The following is a 16,870-nucleotide window of genomic DNA, read 5'->3' as shown; positions in this document are numbered from 1 at the left end:
AGGTTTCGAGGACAGATTAAAGACCTCTCTCATATCAATCAATCCTAGCGATTACAAAGCCTCCCCGGAGCAAACCTTCAACCTTGTTGAAACCCGGTGACCGTGCGCCAGTCCTAGTCTCTCCAAGAGCCGACTGTCAGCATCACCAGACCAACCCGGCGACCGCACTTCCAGTCCCAGTCTCCCAGCGAGCCGACTGCGAGCGCAACCGCCACCGTTACTACCAGCGAAGCAAGGGTAACGCCCTCGCAACCCAGCGAAGCTAAAGTCACGCTTTAGCAAAAAACCCGTGCTTCTCCCAACTTCCCAGTGATTGCTCTGCTTAGTCTACAACACTAAGTATCGATTCGGTGAACGCAAGAGACCACAACCAAAGTCCTTATCCGTAAGGCAAAAGTCCTTTTCCGAAAGGCTAGAGAAGAACCCTGTGACGAGGTTGGTGCTCTCCTCGTCCACAGCGCTTGAAGAAGAAGTCAGGTCAAGGGACTACCCCAACGACTGCACCCCGCGGTGCTGGCACGCCTGCGCAATCACTCGCTCAAAAGAGACAGTTTGCAAGCCAACTGGTTTTGGAGCCAAACACTAGCAGTTACATGATATAGTCTCATAGAAGACTGACTTGAACAAACAACAAATCAAAAGTCTAAGAATACATGTCCATAATTATTTCCAATGCACTAGATAAGTGAAATTATCACATCAATGGGTCTTGTCGTACAAGGTCATGAAGATTCTCTTGATTAATAACTTTGAATGTGAATGTGAATGAGAATCGTGAATGAGAATCGCGAATGCGAATGGGTCAAGGGAATGAGTTGAACAATGAATAAGTAATTGTATAATTTGTATTAGTCACTTCGTCCATTATTTAGTGAAAATAACAGTCAACTGGTCAAGCATCTCATGGCTCATCATCGTGTGCTTCATCAAGTCCTTCACCGTGTGGGTACTGTGAGTACGACACAATCTCTACCGTTGATGTTACACTGGATTTAATTAGTATTCATAGCTACTTCTATGCTCAACACTAGGCTAAGATTACTCAACTCAAAAGGACTAACTACGTCAATTATATTCTACTTTATGGTAATGGCACGGGGAGGTTTCATTCAGCCCCATTTTTACATAGTACATGTTAATTGAGGATGTGACATCAATGAGACTAAAAAGCAGAAATATAAAGTTAAACTGTGGTAACCATAGTTCTTCTATGGAGTTCACTAACATGTATATAGGTACAAACTCATGTTGTAGTTTTGGCGAGATTGAGTTTGTCGAAAACATCCTATTTATTATTTAACATTTAACGGATGATTGGAGTAGTAGATGCAGAAGTCGTTATTATTTTAAGATGTGTTAAAAGTTATAGAGATAAGATTTCGGAAATAAGAAAAGATCCAAAACTTAATTCTAATGGGAGTGACATTGTGGAAAGGCTTTGAAGATATGTGGTTGAGTGCTTGACTTGATCGAGTGTGTGGTTGCAGGTCAACATTAATTTGGATTCAATTATTGAAGGGCTTCAAGGTTGTTCCAGAAACGTGAAGATGCAATTCAGGTAGCAGCCTTAGAAGCAAAAGAAGAAGGCACCTGCCGTTTAAGACACTACAGTAACAAAACTTCATATCATCCAAAATCAAGGACTTCCAGTATTTACAAACCAGCCAAACCTCCACACCCCAAAATGAATTAAAGAAAGCAACATAGTTGGAGTGTGAACTTGTAATCTTGCACATGAAAGCAGGCATATTTTCTTATAGGAGTATGAAGATTTAGCACATGTTATATAGCTGTATAATCATAAAGTGCTAATACAGTAATACAATAATACAACCCAGCTAAACCTACACGAGCAAAGCTCAATAGCATCTGCCATTGGTAGTAGTTTCCGGATCTGGAGCTTGAAGAAGATCACTTCTATTCCCTGGAAAATTAGTCCTCCATGGACCCTTATAATCCACCATCCCAACTTGTCCTAACCCGGCAGGGTTGCTACAGAAATTGCAACCATGATTTGTGAACTCTGATGGATGCCAGTACATCCTCGGAGGTTGAACAAATGGCGAGAATGCTTGACATGGAGGATGATGATGATGATGATGATGATGAGAAGGAAGCGAAAATTGAGTGCTAAGCTTTGGAGAAGGGACTGGAATTTTTGGTACGGGACTGGAAACCTCAGCTAATGAAGGATAGAACAGATCCCGGGACAGGGATTCTACTTCTAAAGTGGGGTAAAGAGATTGAACCTGGACTTTACCAGCAGGATCAGGAACATTGGTTTTTTCGGATACTACGGAATCAGGAATTCCATTGTTGTTGGTGCTCTTCTTCCCAATTACATGGTAAGAAAAATCTAAGACCCCATTAGACTTCCCATCACCAGTCTTGACTTGATAGCTCATAAACCTGACTGCTCCATTGAACTCCTCGATCAACTCTTTCAAAGGTACCTGCACTTTGCCAAGGCTCTTCCCCAAAACTGCACCATCATTGCGCATGTCGAACTTGATATACCAGTGAACCCATTGATCATCGAGCGATGACATGGCTTTCGTATCGAAGCTCATCGTATGATTCCACTCCGGGTTCCCATCTCCATCTCTGTCGACTGGTGTTTTCTGGCGCTGCAGCAGATGTTCTTGCTGTTGCTGCTCTTTCTTGATTTCATCATTGAAGATGGAGACGTCTGCATAGACTGAAAGCTTCTGGAAGAAATTGAAGGCTTTGAGATCCTTACAGGAGATAACCTTCAGTTCAATAGCACTGCAATCCATCAAAATTCTAGTTTGTTTCAGCTGGTGCTCAAACAGAGAACATAAGAAAGAAGCAGAGAGGAAGCAGAGATTTCTTTTGGCTTTTAAGCGTAGAGTTCACGCGTTACAACGTACGGAGCAAGTATTGAAAAATAGTAGCTTATATTAACCAAGAAATCAAAACACTCAGAGGGACCTAGTGAAACAAATGAGGTCCAAGTCTGCATCATTGACTAGTAGTTGTGACTTGTTAGTATCTGATAAAGACCGCAAGACTTGCAAATCCTTCACAAGAATCTGAGTTTTAATGGGCCAAAATAATGACGCCCATGAAAGCAGTAGTTACAGATTCACACAAAAAGATGAACTGTATCAGCTAGAAAAAACATATCAAATAGTAGAGACAATCAAATCCATAATCAATCTCAGTGAAAGAAACCATTCATTGTCTGTAAAGCTTTCCAAAACCATTCATTGCTTGGTGACTGTTTCATAATCCAATGAATCTACAAACCAATCAGACTATTATTCAATGGAAACATTATAACTGGCACAATACAGAACCACAAAAAATGTAAACCGTAAAAATCTGAAGTCAACCTCAGCGAGTTTTGTTCTTCTTCTGGCCTTGAGCCTGTACTGCTGCACAAATCCTCTTCCAACTCCGGATTGAAATGAGTGTGGGTATAACGATCCATGAAGCATTGGCAGCAATGTAGTATTCATAGTAGTAGAGTGGACTTGCAGCAAAGTGGTCACCTTCCAAGAAGGCTGTAATGAAATATACAGCAGTTCCGTAGAGCTGCCCCAAAGAAATGGCAAGCTGGAGCACATAACTATATGACTTGCCTTTAGCTATTGCATACCTGACAAGAATAAAAAACCAACAGCATAGCATAAATTTTAGCATTCCACAATGAGAAGGATGATTGATTGCACACAGTTTTGCTTTGTAGACTGATATCCTCAAAGCATATTTTCTTGTACAACATAAAACTTCACATAGTCCTACTCAAAATCTTACACTGCAAGAAGGCAAGCCGGTCCCTCTATAACTGCAGTCAATCCTTCAACAGCAACAACTCCTGCATCCCTAAATGCGTATCTTGAATCACCTTTGCTGTATTCTTTCCCTGCCAATTTAATCTGTAAGTACAAGAATCTAAACAACTAAAGTCATAACAGTTCTAACTTCTAAAGTCACCAAAAGTACAACATTATGCTAATTGTCCTAGATGGAGGGAGCAATGTAAAGCAGAACTTACAGACTTCAGCCAGGTAACAAGCAGTCTTATCCTTGTAAAACTCGGGCGAGAATGCAAAATAACCTTCAAGTATCAAATGCGTGAGGCCCGTGAAAGCCCACCAACACATAAGCCACCTATCAAGTTTTGATTTCTTCGGGGCTCTCCCTATTACATAGCAACAAGTACAACATACCTATGAGAATAATATTTCTGTCTGATACCATGACTGAATAATAGAATAGAAATTTCTCTGCTATTCAAGATTAAAGTTCAGCGGGTGGAATACCCAAGAAGGAAAGCCGGGCACTGGATCCATTGTCAGATATACAAAATGAAGTCGACTACTTTTATGATCCAATGCTATCGGCACAATTGTCAGATATATAAAACATTTACATTTACATATTCAGGTTCATCATTCACAGAGAGTTTTGGAAAAGAGAATCAGCATTCAAGAAGATGAATTTGCAAGTTTAATTGTCCAAAGATTTAAACTTTCTGGTCCCATGAATCTATGACAGCATCCATTAGACTAGTAAATTAAATGGTTTTAACGAATGGAATGGAATGGAATTGAACAAAGTTGGATCCGGTAAGAGAGAAAAAAGAAAATAAAGCTGAGTGTACCTGAGATGAGCCAAGTAAGGGAAACGACGAGTAGGGAAGCGAGGCCATAAACGCCAAGAATGGTGGCCTGTGAATAAACCACAGGTACAAATCCCGGTAGCTTTACATTCTGAGGCGAGTACGGATGATTCAGAGCAGAGTCAGATCCCTCCATTTTCGACTTCCTTTGGGATTTGGAAACAAACCAACACACTGAAATAAGTCAAAACGGATGAAACATTCAGAGTTGGATCTCAATAATGCTGGTTGGCCCAGTTGAGATTTGGCCCACCCGTATCTATCATAGACCAACCATACATAACCACGTGGGCACACACAGCATTTTTTTAAAGAATTTTATTCCATTATTGTGAACTTGAACCTGGTTCAAGTTCAATTCCTTTGGGGAATTATTCAGAGTTGGTATAGCTCGACTTTTTTTTTTTTTTTTGACAAGATGGTATAGCTCGACTTAAATGGCAACAAATTTTTTTTTTTTTTTTTTTTGAGGATAGAAATGCCAACAAATCTTGGTGACTACACATGAGTGACATGACTAAAACACTTGAGAAGCTCCAACAACTACATAAAGTTATATTATTTAGCTACATAAGAATTAAGATCATGATTGAGGAAACAAAACCACAAATATCTATGTTGAGCTTCTCCGTAACATGATTAATTACATAATAATATGTAGAATGAGAAATCGTTAAGGATCATGTGATGTACGTAAGTCGGCTTCATTCAAAAAAGTAGTACTTGATGATCACATAATGAACAAGAACCGAACAACCAATCAAAACAAATAAAATTGAACGAATTAAATATCAGATAATAGTCATTGTAAGATAAGAACGACGAAGATGGCAAAAGGCTTTAAGTCGAGGGAAAGAAGGTGGAACTGATAAGAAGGGCTGCGAAGTGTTGGCGTGAGTCACTCTCCATAATTGTAGGGATAATTAGGATTGTATAGTTAAGGAGAATATTATGTAGTAAAGGGGGAGAATATCACGGTGTAATTAGTTTCCTATTAGGATTGTGTATACTTTGTATGTACTCCGTCTTTGGAGAAGATCAAGACATCAGAAATTCCCAAACTTCCTCTTTACCTTTGTTCTGTTTGACTTGGTATCAGAGCAGAGATCCGTCTGGACTCTATCCGTTTGTTTCCGCTGCAAATTTGTCTTTGTACTCTTTAAGAGTTTGTCATTTGTCTTCGTCCTTTGTTCCTTTTGCTCTAAAACCCTAAAGTTTGCAACACCTTGCCATTAGCCTCTCCTTTCTTAGCCGTGTCAAAGTTTGTGATTTGTGTTATTGTTTGAAGAAGAAGAATAGCAGATTTTCCTCTTAGTTCGTTGTTCAATGGAGGAAATGAGGGCTCTCCTTCCACCCCTCATGATGTTGTGATTGTTCAAAACATCAACAATCAAAGGTATCAACCAAGTCAGAATTATAACAGGGGACTAGTTTCATTGAACAGTCAGGTGAATTGCAACTATTGTAAAACTATTAGCCACTACAAGAGTCAATGCCCTAAGTTGCTAAGACTCAACTCTAATAACTTTGGTTAGAAAGGGAATGACATTGGTAACAAAAGCAAGGCGGCAATCCAACTGGTGCAGGTGCAAGAACCTGATTTCTGTGGCGTGGAGGGCCAAGATCAAACTATGGTTAATGTTTCTCTAGCTCAGGAAAATCGAGGTAAAATTTGTGTTGCTTTAAATATTTATGGCCTTACTGGTTGTAATACATGGATAATTGCACTAGGCCAATAACCTCAACATACAACAGTTTTTACACAACGAAAAAAAAAAAATGTTGTGTGATGATGGAAAGTCAATCATACAACACGATTAAGAACCTTACGTTGTATAAGGCCACAAAAATTTTGAAGTTTTTATGTAGAAGGTGATTGCACAACACTGATAAAAATATTTTGTTGTGTGAATGATAAAAAAAAAGAGTGGTAGATTTCCCTCCTACCTTCACTCAAATTCGGCTCCAAATTCTACCTCACATACACTGATTTTTACTACATAGTACAACAGTTTACTTGTTTCTGTTGTATGAGTGTAACTAGTAAAATGTCATACAACAGTGTTTAGCTTTGTGTTGTCCAAGTGAGGGAAATGTAGGAGGCAAGATTAAGATGTGCCAAAAAATGATGAAATTTTGCTTGAAATGTTGGTTACTTGTGTGATGATTTTAGGTTCTTACAAGGTAATGATATATTTATGTCGTCTAAATGAGTAAGGATAAGCATCTACGCCAAAACCACTACTACAAAAACCACATTTTAGGACACCCTATAAGGACACAGTTTTATCGAATAACCCTAAGAGGACGAGCTAAAGAAAACAGGAGCAGCCCGCCTGTTTTTTCGCCAAAAGTTAAAAATTTCCCACACATATTTTAGATTTTTAGTTGACCGCCCTCTCATTTGCGTCTCTTCCTCCTCTTCGAATAAACCAAACCAAACCAAATTGGAGCTCAGAAGATTTTTCTCTCTTTCTCTCATCTGTCTCTCACTTTTTCTTCTGGCCAGATCTGTGTGCTTTGGTTGATGATTAGAAATGAAATGCCCTATTTCTCTCAAACCCTCGTTTTCTCCCACAGCCCCTCTTTTCCTTTCTCACCGATCTCAATGTCACCCACCAAATTGAGTTTCGAAGAACTTGGTGGCCACTGGGTTGACCTGGATTGAGGGATTTTTCTCTTTGGGTATCTCAATTTAGTCTCGTCTCTTATCGAACCTAGTGGGTTTCTCGTGTCGGGCTCATCCGAGCGGCGTGTGGAAGCAGCAGTAGCTTTAAATTCTACAGGTACAGATGATGCAACCGTGGCCTCCATTCTCTCGAAGAAGCAGAAGCAAAAGCAGAAGCAGAAAACCACCAGGCTCTCCGACCTCCGAACCTCCAGAACCCACATCAACAACCTTCCTAAGCTCCTCTCCTACGTCACACCAACCTCGTTGCCTCAGTACGTCGTCGAATCAAACTACCGATTACACCCATCGATCGTCATCTCACCTACATCTACCCAAAACTCAATCACTTTCTCACCCATCCTTGCTGAGAACAGAGAAGTCAGACATGGCCACGGGATAGAAGCCATTGATATTCTCATCTCCATTCTAGTATCAAAAATCAAAGGTTTGGGCTTTGGAGTCTAGATTGGGATCAGTTCACCGCTACGGTAAGCTCTTATGCTATGCAGTTGGTATTTTCGAATTGATCTAAAGGTTGGGGGAAATTTATAAATGTTTTTGAATCAAGGTATGGAATTGAGGAAAGATGAGGAGTGGAGCTGGATTTTGATCGAAAAACTCTGGCAAGTGAAAGGTTGGAGTTGTGCAGTACGTTAGGTGAATGAGAGAGATTTTGGGTGAAGGCTCCTTGATCAAATTCAGGTAATTATGCCTTCTTATTATGAATTCAGTTTCTATTTGGATTCAATTGGAGTTATTAAAGGGAATTGGTGTTGTGGTAGAGTTGTCCGGAACGTTTGAATTCATAATCATGTTTTGAGTTCATCAATTGATTTAATTATAGTTGGTTTGTTGATTGAGAGTTGGAGTTGGAATAAGTTGGGTTCTATGAACATTGGAGAATTGTTACTGAAGGCTTAATTAACTTAGTTGGGATTGTTTTGATACTTGAATGAGATTGCTGTGTGGTGATTGTAGATTACGTTGGAAAGCTTGTATGAAGATGTTGCTGGGTCTTTATTTCTTGTTGAGATGATGACGTTCTGTTTGGACTTCATGAGACAAATTAGCTCAATTGTTCAATTGTTTCTTAATAATTAAAGTGAGACAAGTTGGCTGGTTGTTTAACAATTAGAGTGTTATATGCTCTTTGTTGGAGTATGGGTATAAGCTTTATTAAAGGTTGCCTGGAGGTAGGGTCATTCAATTGTAAACTTGCTTTGGTGTTCTTGTAATTCTGGAATGAATAAGGGATACATATATGTATAATTGTCTATGGTTGAATCTGTATGTGAGTTCGAACTCTATAGTTGAATTTCATTATGACTTTATACTCTTTTTTTTTTCTTTTTTTCTGTCTTCAATACTAGTTCTTTAATGGTCTTGTTATTAACACTTGTTTTTGTTTTCTTTTTCTACCAAAAGCCTTTCTAATGTACGTTGCTGCTACAATTTCTCTAGTGTTAGCTTTGGTTCTGCATTTTGAACCTCGCTATGGGGCTAACAAACAACTAGTCTACTTGGGAATCTGTTCTTTGATGGATTGACTTGCGGTAAACATCATTCTCTTGTTCCTTTATGTCTCATGTGTTGTGGTTTTAAATGATAAAATCGTTCTCCAGCTTTATCTTTGCTGATTTCATTTACTTGTTTTTAATATACTCTAATATAAGCAGATTCTTCAAACTCTCGAGTGGGCAATTGGTGTTGAGTCTGAAATTGGTACGAACCCTTCCTTTCAAATTCTTCTCTACCAATTTATTCTATTTGATCATACCACTGCTTCATGAATTAATTTTGTTTCCATTTATGTTTGCAGTTTAGCAAACCAGAATTTCCATGCTTCACATTAAATTCTAATTGAGATTAAGAGAGTACCTAAACACAACAGTGCACACGCAGTGTTAAGCATATAGTCTTGTACAGGGTTGTTTACTTTTATGTATGTTTGAGCATAGATAATCTCTTTTTTCTTTTGTTTTTCCTTCTGATCATCCGTTTTCAATGATAGTTTTTTTTTTTTTTGTTATTTTGTTTGTCTTAGAACTCACAACTTCATGACCAAGAGCTGGATTTTAGTGTCCTGATTAAATAACACGTTGGTTTTTGAAGCTTGTGGTTTTCTGGTATCTTGTGTTGTTGTCCTTTGCTAACACTATGCAATATTAGTTGTCGGAGAGAGATATTGAACGCACAAGCCTATTTTCGTCACACCGTATGCAACATCCTAATCTGCTGTAGATTACTTAATTCTAATGCTAAATGTTCTATCTTACATTCTCTTTTTATTAATGATTTGCATATCTATTACCTGGTTTGAAGGAAGGGCGTGAGAAAATGTCAAAGAAGATTCCCGATTCTGCCATATTCATGATGAGGTATATTGCTACTGAATTGTCAAGCTCTTCATATGAATTTGATCTTTGAGATGACTGAATCTCTCTTAGGCTAAATTAAACAGGAAGATAGATGAAGCTTTACAATATTGTATGCATTTAGCAATATTGGGGGTGGGTAATGAAGTGTTTTTTTTTTTTTTTTGGGGGGGGGGGGGGGGGGGGGTAATGCTATTCTTGTGGCTCTGGATGCATAGGCATCTTGAAACTGATGTGTTGAACTTGCAAAGCAAACATTAGAACACTAACTGTATGGTTTTAAGTCTATAAAGGTTTGTAGATTAATTTTCATTTGTTTTCATTGTCATGATTCATTTTTCTTTATAGAATGTGTCTAAATGTTACTTACTCCTTCTCCTTGTCTATTTTTCTAGATAATGTGAATGATAGAATTCGTCATAGATTCTTTGGATTCATCAAGTAGGTTTTAACATTGGTTCAGTGCAGAAGCACTAGTCAGAGTAGCTGACTATGGCCCTTGCTTTACAATGTTATCCTTCTCAGTTTCAGTCAATTTTTTTTTTCTCTGTAACAGTCAGCAGATTAGTGAAGCTGTGATATGTTTCTGCTGCTTGTAATTTCAAGAAAACAAGAGTACTTATATATTTCGGCAATGTCAGGGGGTTCTTGTAATTATACTATTTGATTCTAAATAAGCTATACCATTTAATTGGAAGTTCATTAGTGGAGGAGTTTAGGAGAACTCTTTAGGGAGAACATGTGGTTAGTTTAAGTTTGTTGAACGCAAATGAGATTGCTGTTTGTTTTTGGTTTGTACAGGCCCTGTAAGTTCCCCATGATCGGGATAGGATTGTGACCAATCCTTTATGACCCCGAGGACTTGGTTTTCCCTGTGTTGTTTTTAGAAATGATATAATGACAAAATTCATAGATTTCAATGCCATCTTTGTTGGTGTCTATTGACACTTCTATGCTGCAAGCATTTTCTTTGAATTAACCAGTTTGGTGTGCTTCAACTTGATGTGAGTTTTACGTTTTGTTATGTCACTTGAAACTTTATATATTCTTTTTGGTTAAAGTTGAGGATACAAATGTGTTATTACTTATTTGAAGGTTATATACAGTTGGATTTGAGTAGTTCACCTTTTTATATCTTTTTGTAGCTTGAGCAGAAGCAGAAGTATGCGGCTTGGAAAGCAGCAGATATAAGGAAAGCTGTGAAAGAAGGAAGGAAACCTCAGGCTGGCCCCCCTGCTGGTGATGATGATCTTTCAGTTCCCTCGAGTACAACTAGTGGTTCATATGTATGGTTCTAAACTTCACACTAGTTTTCTTTGAGCCTTTTGGACGATTTGGGCTTCTCCTTCTCCTTCTAGTTTTTTTCCTAACTTATTTGGTTTGAAGTGATAATCAACTTTTCATTATCGAGAGAACAAAGTGATAAAGTTCCACCGTTTATCTTCAGTGCATAACTCTTGTTTAATTCTGGTATGCTCACATAGGAAAGAATACAACTTGAGACATCAAGGCTGTATCGGCAGGCTGAGGTTAATCCAATTGCAGGTAATCGTTTTCACTTATCAGAATTATGTTCATGTTTGTGTATACTTTTTATATTGATCGTTCATCACTGTATTTGTGCCTGAAACACCCTCATTTATAACTTCTAGGTAGAAGAAGTTAAATCTTACATGAATTTGAGGACTTTTTAGGTCTGTAATACCTATTAATGATTTTGATGTTTTCTGATACTATGTTTAGTTGGTTATTGAATTTAACCTGATTTACGTGGTGTGTCACCTTGAGCTAGATTATGATGCTCTAACTTGGTTTTTTCAATGCAGCTTGTTTACCAACTCTGGCCACAATACCAATCTGGATAGGTCTATACCAAACTCTTTCGAATGTGGCAAATGAGGTAACTAACAAGTCTCATATCAAATTCTCTACTCAATATTGGTGATATACCTATGCTTAATTTGCTCGCCTTTGAATTTTATGAGTGAAGCCACAGAATAAATTCTTCAAAAATGCTCTGAAGCTTTTACTTTTCTTTTTAGTTACCTACTAGTTCTTGTCTATGTATGCGACTCTTGTTATCAGTAATAGTACTGGTAAAACATGCTGCCAGATTAAGGAATCAGAGTTCTTGAAGGGGTTGAACATGTTAACCTCATTGAGGCATGAAAATTTATTGAAATTGAGGGGATTTTGTTGCTTAAGTGGTCGTGGAGAATGCTTTCTCATTTATGAATTTATTCCAAATGGAAGTTTGCTGCGATATCTTGACGTCAAGGAGGGCGACAGCAGTGTTCTTGAATGGTCAATAACTAGAGTTTCTATTCCAAAGCTCAGATGCTAATGTTTGAGTTAGCTCACTAAAAGTACTCTTCTTATATATTTTGCAGATAGCATTGGAGGGCAGAACTTCAAGTTGCAATGAGTTAAAGGTTGTCACTTTTGGTAGTCGAAAATACAAGAAAGCTAAGATGCTAAAGAATTTGTTCAAGAAATTGTCCAACCATCAATGTAGATTTTATAAGAGGCCTGTTTTAGAACAACTTGTATTTGTATCAGCTTTTGTTGTCCCAAGTAGATGGGCATCCATTGAATGCTTTTCTTCTTTCAATGTTGGCTTGGATGATTGGGAAATCCTCCATTTTAAAGTTTGAATGCTTTTCTTCAAATAGTATGAGTTGGATTACTCATTTCATAGATTCCAGTGTCTTTTCTTTACAATTAGTCACTGTTCATTAGGTAAAATGGAGCATTATTATCAATGCACAAAATCCAGAAAAGACGATTATCACACAACATAATTTCTAATGTTAATAATGTTGTCTGAAGTAACAATTTGGATGTTCACACAATGAATCCTTATATAACATGCAACGGTTCTAACAAACATACGTTGTCTGATTTACAATCACACAACTGTAATAACTAGAATACGTTATCTAAAACTAACACACAACAATAAAATTTCCAAAAGTGAAGTGTGAGGATAACTCATACAACAGAGAAAATAAAATGCTGTTGTCTGATTCGCCTTTCATACAACGGCTCGGAAACAACTTTCGTTGTATGAATGATGCCAATGACATGTGCAGCATGACTGCGCGGCAACTGTAGCTGTCATCTGCCGAGAGAAGGCACAACAGTTTTAACCAAATAAGTGTTGACTGTTTGTGATTCACACAACGTGTTTCCACCGTTGTGCAATTTTTCATCACACAACGCTCCGATACACAACGGAGATCGTCCAAATCACACAACGAATTTGGTCCGTTGTCTGTTCGCTTTTTTGTCCTAGTGTTGATTTAGGTGCGTTTGATCATATGACCTATGATAAGTCTTTCTTTGTTAAGATGTCATCCCCATCCATAACACATGTCTCTAATGCCAATGGTGAGTCTTTCCCGGTCTTAGGAATTGGGTCTGTCTAGGTTACACATTCCATTACTCTTCATAATGTTCTCTTTGTACCATCTTTGTCTTATCATCTCTTATCTATGTCTGTAACCTTTTATCTTATGTATGTCATCTTTCATAACACATTCCATAACAAATGTTCTGTAACCTTTTATCTTATGTATGTCATCTTTCAGGATCTATGCACTCGGGTGATAATTGGCAAGGGAGACCTGAGGGAGAGACTGTTTCACTTGGATTGCATGTACGCAGGATAGACACAAGCACCGCCAAGTCTGCACAACCCTGTTGCCCTGACATTGAGTTCTGATCGGTTAAATGAGTTGTGTTTGTGGCATCACCGTTTAGGCCATCCATCCTTTAGAGTTATGAAGAAGTCCATGCCCTCTCTGTTTTTGGGAATAAAGGAGTCTCGCTTGCATTGTGAGACTTGTGATGTAGCTAAGAGTCATAGGTCTAGCTATCCTTCCAGTTTTCATTCTAGCTAGTACAATGCCATTTGAATTGATTCATTCGGATTTATGTGGACCTTCCAAACATTCAACCCTTTCTGGAATGCGTTATTTTATTTTATTCATTGATGATTTCACAAGATTGACTTGGGTTGTTTTACTTAAGTCAAAAGATGCAGTCTTCTCTGCCTTCACAGCTTTTCATAATCTTGTCCGTACCCAATATGATGCTTGTATTAAGATATTTTGGTCTGATAATGGGGGGGAGTTTGTTAATCATTCATTTCGTGATTACTTCCAATTCCAATCTCATGGAATTGTTCACCAAACCACTTGCTCACAAACACCAGAACAGAATGGGGTCTCTGAGCGGAAGAATCGTCATTTGTTAGACATGGGTCGTGCCCTTCTCCTTAGTGCCAATATGCCTAAATACCTTTGGGGAGAGGTAGTGTTGTGTGCCTCCCATCTTATTAATCGTCTCCCATCTTCCTCTCTTCAAGGTCGTATTCTATTTGAGGTATTATCTAGTTATGTCTCTATCCCATCTCTTAATACCCTTCCTGCTAGTGTCTTTGGTTGTGTAGCCTATGTCCATCTTTATAAGAACCAAAGTTCCAAGTTAGATGCAAGGGCTCTCAAGTGTGTCTTTGTTGGGTATGGGACTCAACAGAAAAGATACGAGTGTTATCATCCTCCCTCTCAATGATTTTATGTCACCATGGATGTGACATTCAATCAGGATACATGTTATTTTCTACCTTCTACGACTCATAGTTAGGGGGAGCAGGGTGTTTTTTTATGAAGGACAGTACCAAACAGGGCCAACGATCGATCGCTTTATCTCAAACGATCGATCGTTTAGTGAAGAGGAAATGTCCAGTGGCCCAGAAACCAATGACACTCCTGCAGAAACAGAAAAGGGAATTGTCGAACAGAGCCTTGCGAGTTTCGAAACAGAAAAGGCAATTGCTGAATCGTCTACCCTTCGCCATGCAGCTGCCGAATAGAGCATTGCGAGTTCCGAAACAGAAAAGGCAATTACTGAATCATCTACCCTTCACCATGCAACTGCCGAACAGAGCATTGTGAATTCCGAAACAGAAAAAACAATTGTCGAATCGTCTACCCTTCAAGAAGAAGCTCCTAATCATTCAATCTCTCCCTCTCCATCAGTGGTCTCCCCTGTTCAATCTTCCTCTGAGGTATGTAGTAGTTTGCCTTTGTCCCAAATCCTACCTTTGTCTAATAGTGTTACTCCTTTAACTGATTTTACACATGTTCAAACACGAGTCTTACCAGAATGGTCCAATCGTGGCCAGCCTGCCAAGAAATATGAACCAAGTTTGTGTGCTAAGACCAAATATCTTGTAGCTAATTATGTGTCTACTCATAGGTTGTCTAAACCATATGTAGCCTTTGTGAATCAATTATCTTCTGTGTCACTTTCTAGTAAAGTGCAGGATGCAATGAAGCACGAGAAGTGGGCAAAAGCAATGGCTGTGGAGATGGATGCACTTGAGAAAAATCAAACGTGGGAGTTAGTATCACTACCTCCTGGAAAGAAAACAGTTGGGTGTCGATGGGTGCATACAGTGAAGCACAATTCAGATGGTTCGGTGGATAGATATAAGGCAAGGCTAGTAGCGAAAGGTTATACCCAGAAGTATGGTGTGGACTATGATGAAACTTTTGCACCAGTAGCAAAGATCAATACAATTCGGGTGCTTCTGTCTCTAGCAGCTAATCTTGATTGGCCTCTGCAACAATTTGATGTTAAAAATGCCTTCTTGCATGGTGATTTGAATGAAGAAGTATACATGGACTTGCCTCCGGGATATGGTACTTCCACTGGAGTCAAGGTGGTGTGTCGTTTAAGGAAGTCCCTATATGGCCTCAAACAATCTCTAAGAGCTTGGTTTGGTCGATTCACGACATTCATGAGGAGGAATGGGTACAGGCAGAGCAATTCAGATCATACCCTATTCCTTAAACATCATAAGGGTAAAGTTACAGCTTTAATTATTTATGTGGATGACATGGTAGTGACAGGTAATGATCTTGAGGAGATTAAGAAGTTGTAGAGTGCATTGTCAGCATAATTTGAAATGAAAGACTTGGGGAGTTTGAAATATTTCTTGGGAATTGAAGTTGCTAGATGAAAAGATTGTATTATGTTGAGCCAGAGAAAGTATGTCCTTGACTTATTAGCAGAGACGGGTATGCTCGATTGCCAACCAGCTGACACACCCATTGAGCAGAACCATCAGTTAGCTGAGTATCCAGATCAAGTACCCACGAATAAGGCAAGATATCAGAGGTTAGTTGGAAGATTAATTTATTTGTCACACACTAGACCAGACTTAGCTTATGCAGTTAGTGTTTTGAGTCAGTTCATGCATAATCCTAGTAAGGTTCATATGGAAGCTGTAGTTCGGATTTTGAGGTACTTGAAGTCTGCTCCTGGAAGGGGGTTGGTGTTTTCTAAGCATAGACATTTGGATGTTTTGGGTTATACAGATGCAGACTGGGCAGATTGTATAACTGATCGACGGTCCACTTCCGGATACTTTACATTTTTAGGTGGGAATTTAGTTACTTGGAAGAGTAAGAAGCAAGCAGAACGTTGTGGCTCGTTCTAGTGCTGAAGCAGAATATAGAGGAATGGCTCGTGGAGTTTGTGAGATGTTGTGGTTAAGGCACTTATTGAGGGATTTAGGGTTCAAGTAGAAGAAAGCCATGCCCTTGTTTTGTGATAACAAAGCTGCAGTTGAAATTGCTCATAATCCTGTCCAACATGATCGCACAAAACATGTGGAGGTTGATAGACACTTCATCAAAGAAAAGCTGGATCAACAAATCATCTCTTTTCCCTTCATACCTACTGAGGAGCAGCTGGCTGACACTCTTACAAAGGCAGTCTCTAGCAAGGCAATTTATAACTCACTTGACAAGTTGGGAATCCGTGATCTGTATGCTCCAACTTGAGGGAGAGTGTCGGCATGAGTCACTCTCCATAATCGTAGGGATTGTAGTATAATTAGGATTATATAGTTAAGGAGAAGAATATTATGTAGTTAAGGGGGAGAATATCACGGTGTAATTAGTTTCCTATTAGGATTGTGTATACTTTGTATATGTACTCCGTCTTCAGAGAAGATCAAGACATCAGAAATTCCCAAACTTCCTCTTTGCCTTTGTTCTGTTTGACTCGAAGTATGAACTCAATTGTATACTAATGATCTTTTCTGTTTTTTTTTCTTCTCAAAATTCTTAAAAGTCTGAAATAGAGTACATATATTGCATAGGG

General features: G+C 38.7%; 2 protein-coding genes and 1 long non-coding RNA gene across 10 annotated transcripts; 1 reads left to right on the top strand and 2 right to left on the bottom strand.

Moving 5' to 3' along the window:
- Positions 1 to 1,728: 1,728 nt before the first annotated feature.
- On the bottom strand, positions 1,729 to 2,915 carry LOC133710071 (uncharacterized). Its single transcript, XM_062136048.1, has one exon. It carries the CDS (start codon positions 2,775 to 2,777, stop codon positions 1,860 to 1,862), a length of 918 nt encoding a protein of 305 aa, XP_061992032.1. The 5' UTR covers positions 2,778 to 2,915; the 3' UTR covers positions 1,729 to 1,859.
- Positions 2,916 to 3,151: 236 nt separating this feature from the next.
- LOC133710072 (probable 3-beta-hydroxysteroid-Delta(8),Delta(7)-isomerase) lies at positions 3,152 to 4,840 on the bottom strand. Its single transcript, XM_062136049.1, has 4 exons — positions 4,631 to 4,840; positions 4,022 to 4,168; positions 3,781 to 3,889; positions 3,152 to 3,622 (listed from the first exon to the last, which is right to left on the bottom strand). Exons 1-4 carry the CDS (start codon positions 4,782 to 4,784, stop codon positions 3,358 to 3,360), a joined length of 675 nt encoding a protein of 224 aa, XP_061992033.1. The 5' UTR covers positions 4,785 to 4,840; the 3' UTR covers positions 3,152 to 3,357.
- Positions 4,841 to 7,025: 2,185 nt separating this feature from the next.
- On the top strand, positions 7,026 to 12,393 carry LOC133709767 (uncharacterized). 8 transcript variants are annotated; one of them, XR_009846372.1, is made up of 10 exons: positions 7,027 to 7,807; positions 7,888 to 8,021; positions 8,745 to 8,872; positions 8,996 to 9,041; positions 9,139 to 9,534; positions 9,642 to 9,697; positions 10,840 to 10,980; positions 11,179 to 11,239; positions 11,521 to 11,594; positions 12,085 to 12,393. It is a non-coding gene; the product is annotated as an uncharacterized LOC133709767 (long non-coding RNA). The 8 variants fall into 8 exon arrangements; XR_009846373.1 differs by having other exon boundaries at positions 7,026 to 7,807; positions 8,781 to 8,872; positions 8,993 to 9,041; positions 9,139 to 9,697; XR_009846370.1 differs by having other exon boundaries at positions 7,026 to 7,807; positions 8,993 to 9,041; positions 9,139 to 9,697.
- Positions 12,394 to 16,870: the final 4,477 nt, after the last annotated feature.

The sequence above is a fragment of the Rosa rugosa genome, chromosome 5 (genome assembly GCF_958449725.1).
Source record: "Rosa rugosa chromosome 5, drRosRugo1.1, whole genome shotgun sequence".
In the NCBI taxonomy this organism is placed as follows: domain Eukaryota; kingdom Viridiplantae; phylum Streptophyta; class Magnoliopsida; order Rosales; family Rosaceae; genus Rosa; species Rosa rugosa.
This window is presented reverse-complemented; position numbering and strand designations above follow the sequence as displayed.

Coding starts and splice junctions, on each gene's coding strand:
- LOC133710071 (XM_062136048.1), bottom strand. CDS start 2,777: ATGGATTGCAGTGCTATTGAACTGAAGGTTATCTCCTGTAAGGATCTC.
- LOC133710072 (XM_062136049.1), bottom strand. CDS start 4,784: ATGGAGGGATCTGACTCTGCTCTGAATCATCCGTACTCGCCTCAGAAT. Junction 3,890..4,021: donor TTGTTACCTGGCTGAAGTCT/GTAAGTTCTGCT, acceptor TTAAATTGGCAG/GGAAAGAATACAGCAAAGGT. Junction 3,623..3,780: donor CCGGCTTGCCTTCTTGCAGT/GTAAGATTTTGA, acceptor TATTCTTGTCAG/GTATGCAATAGCTAAAGGCA.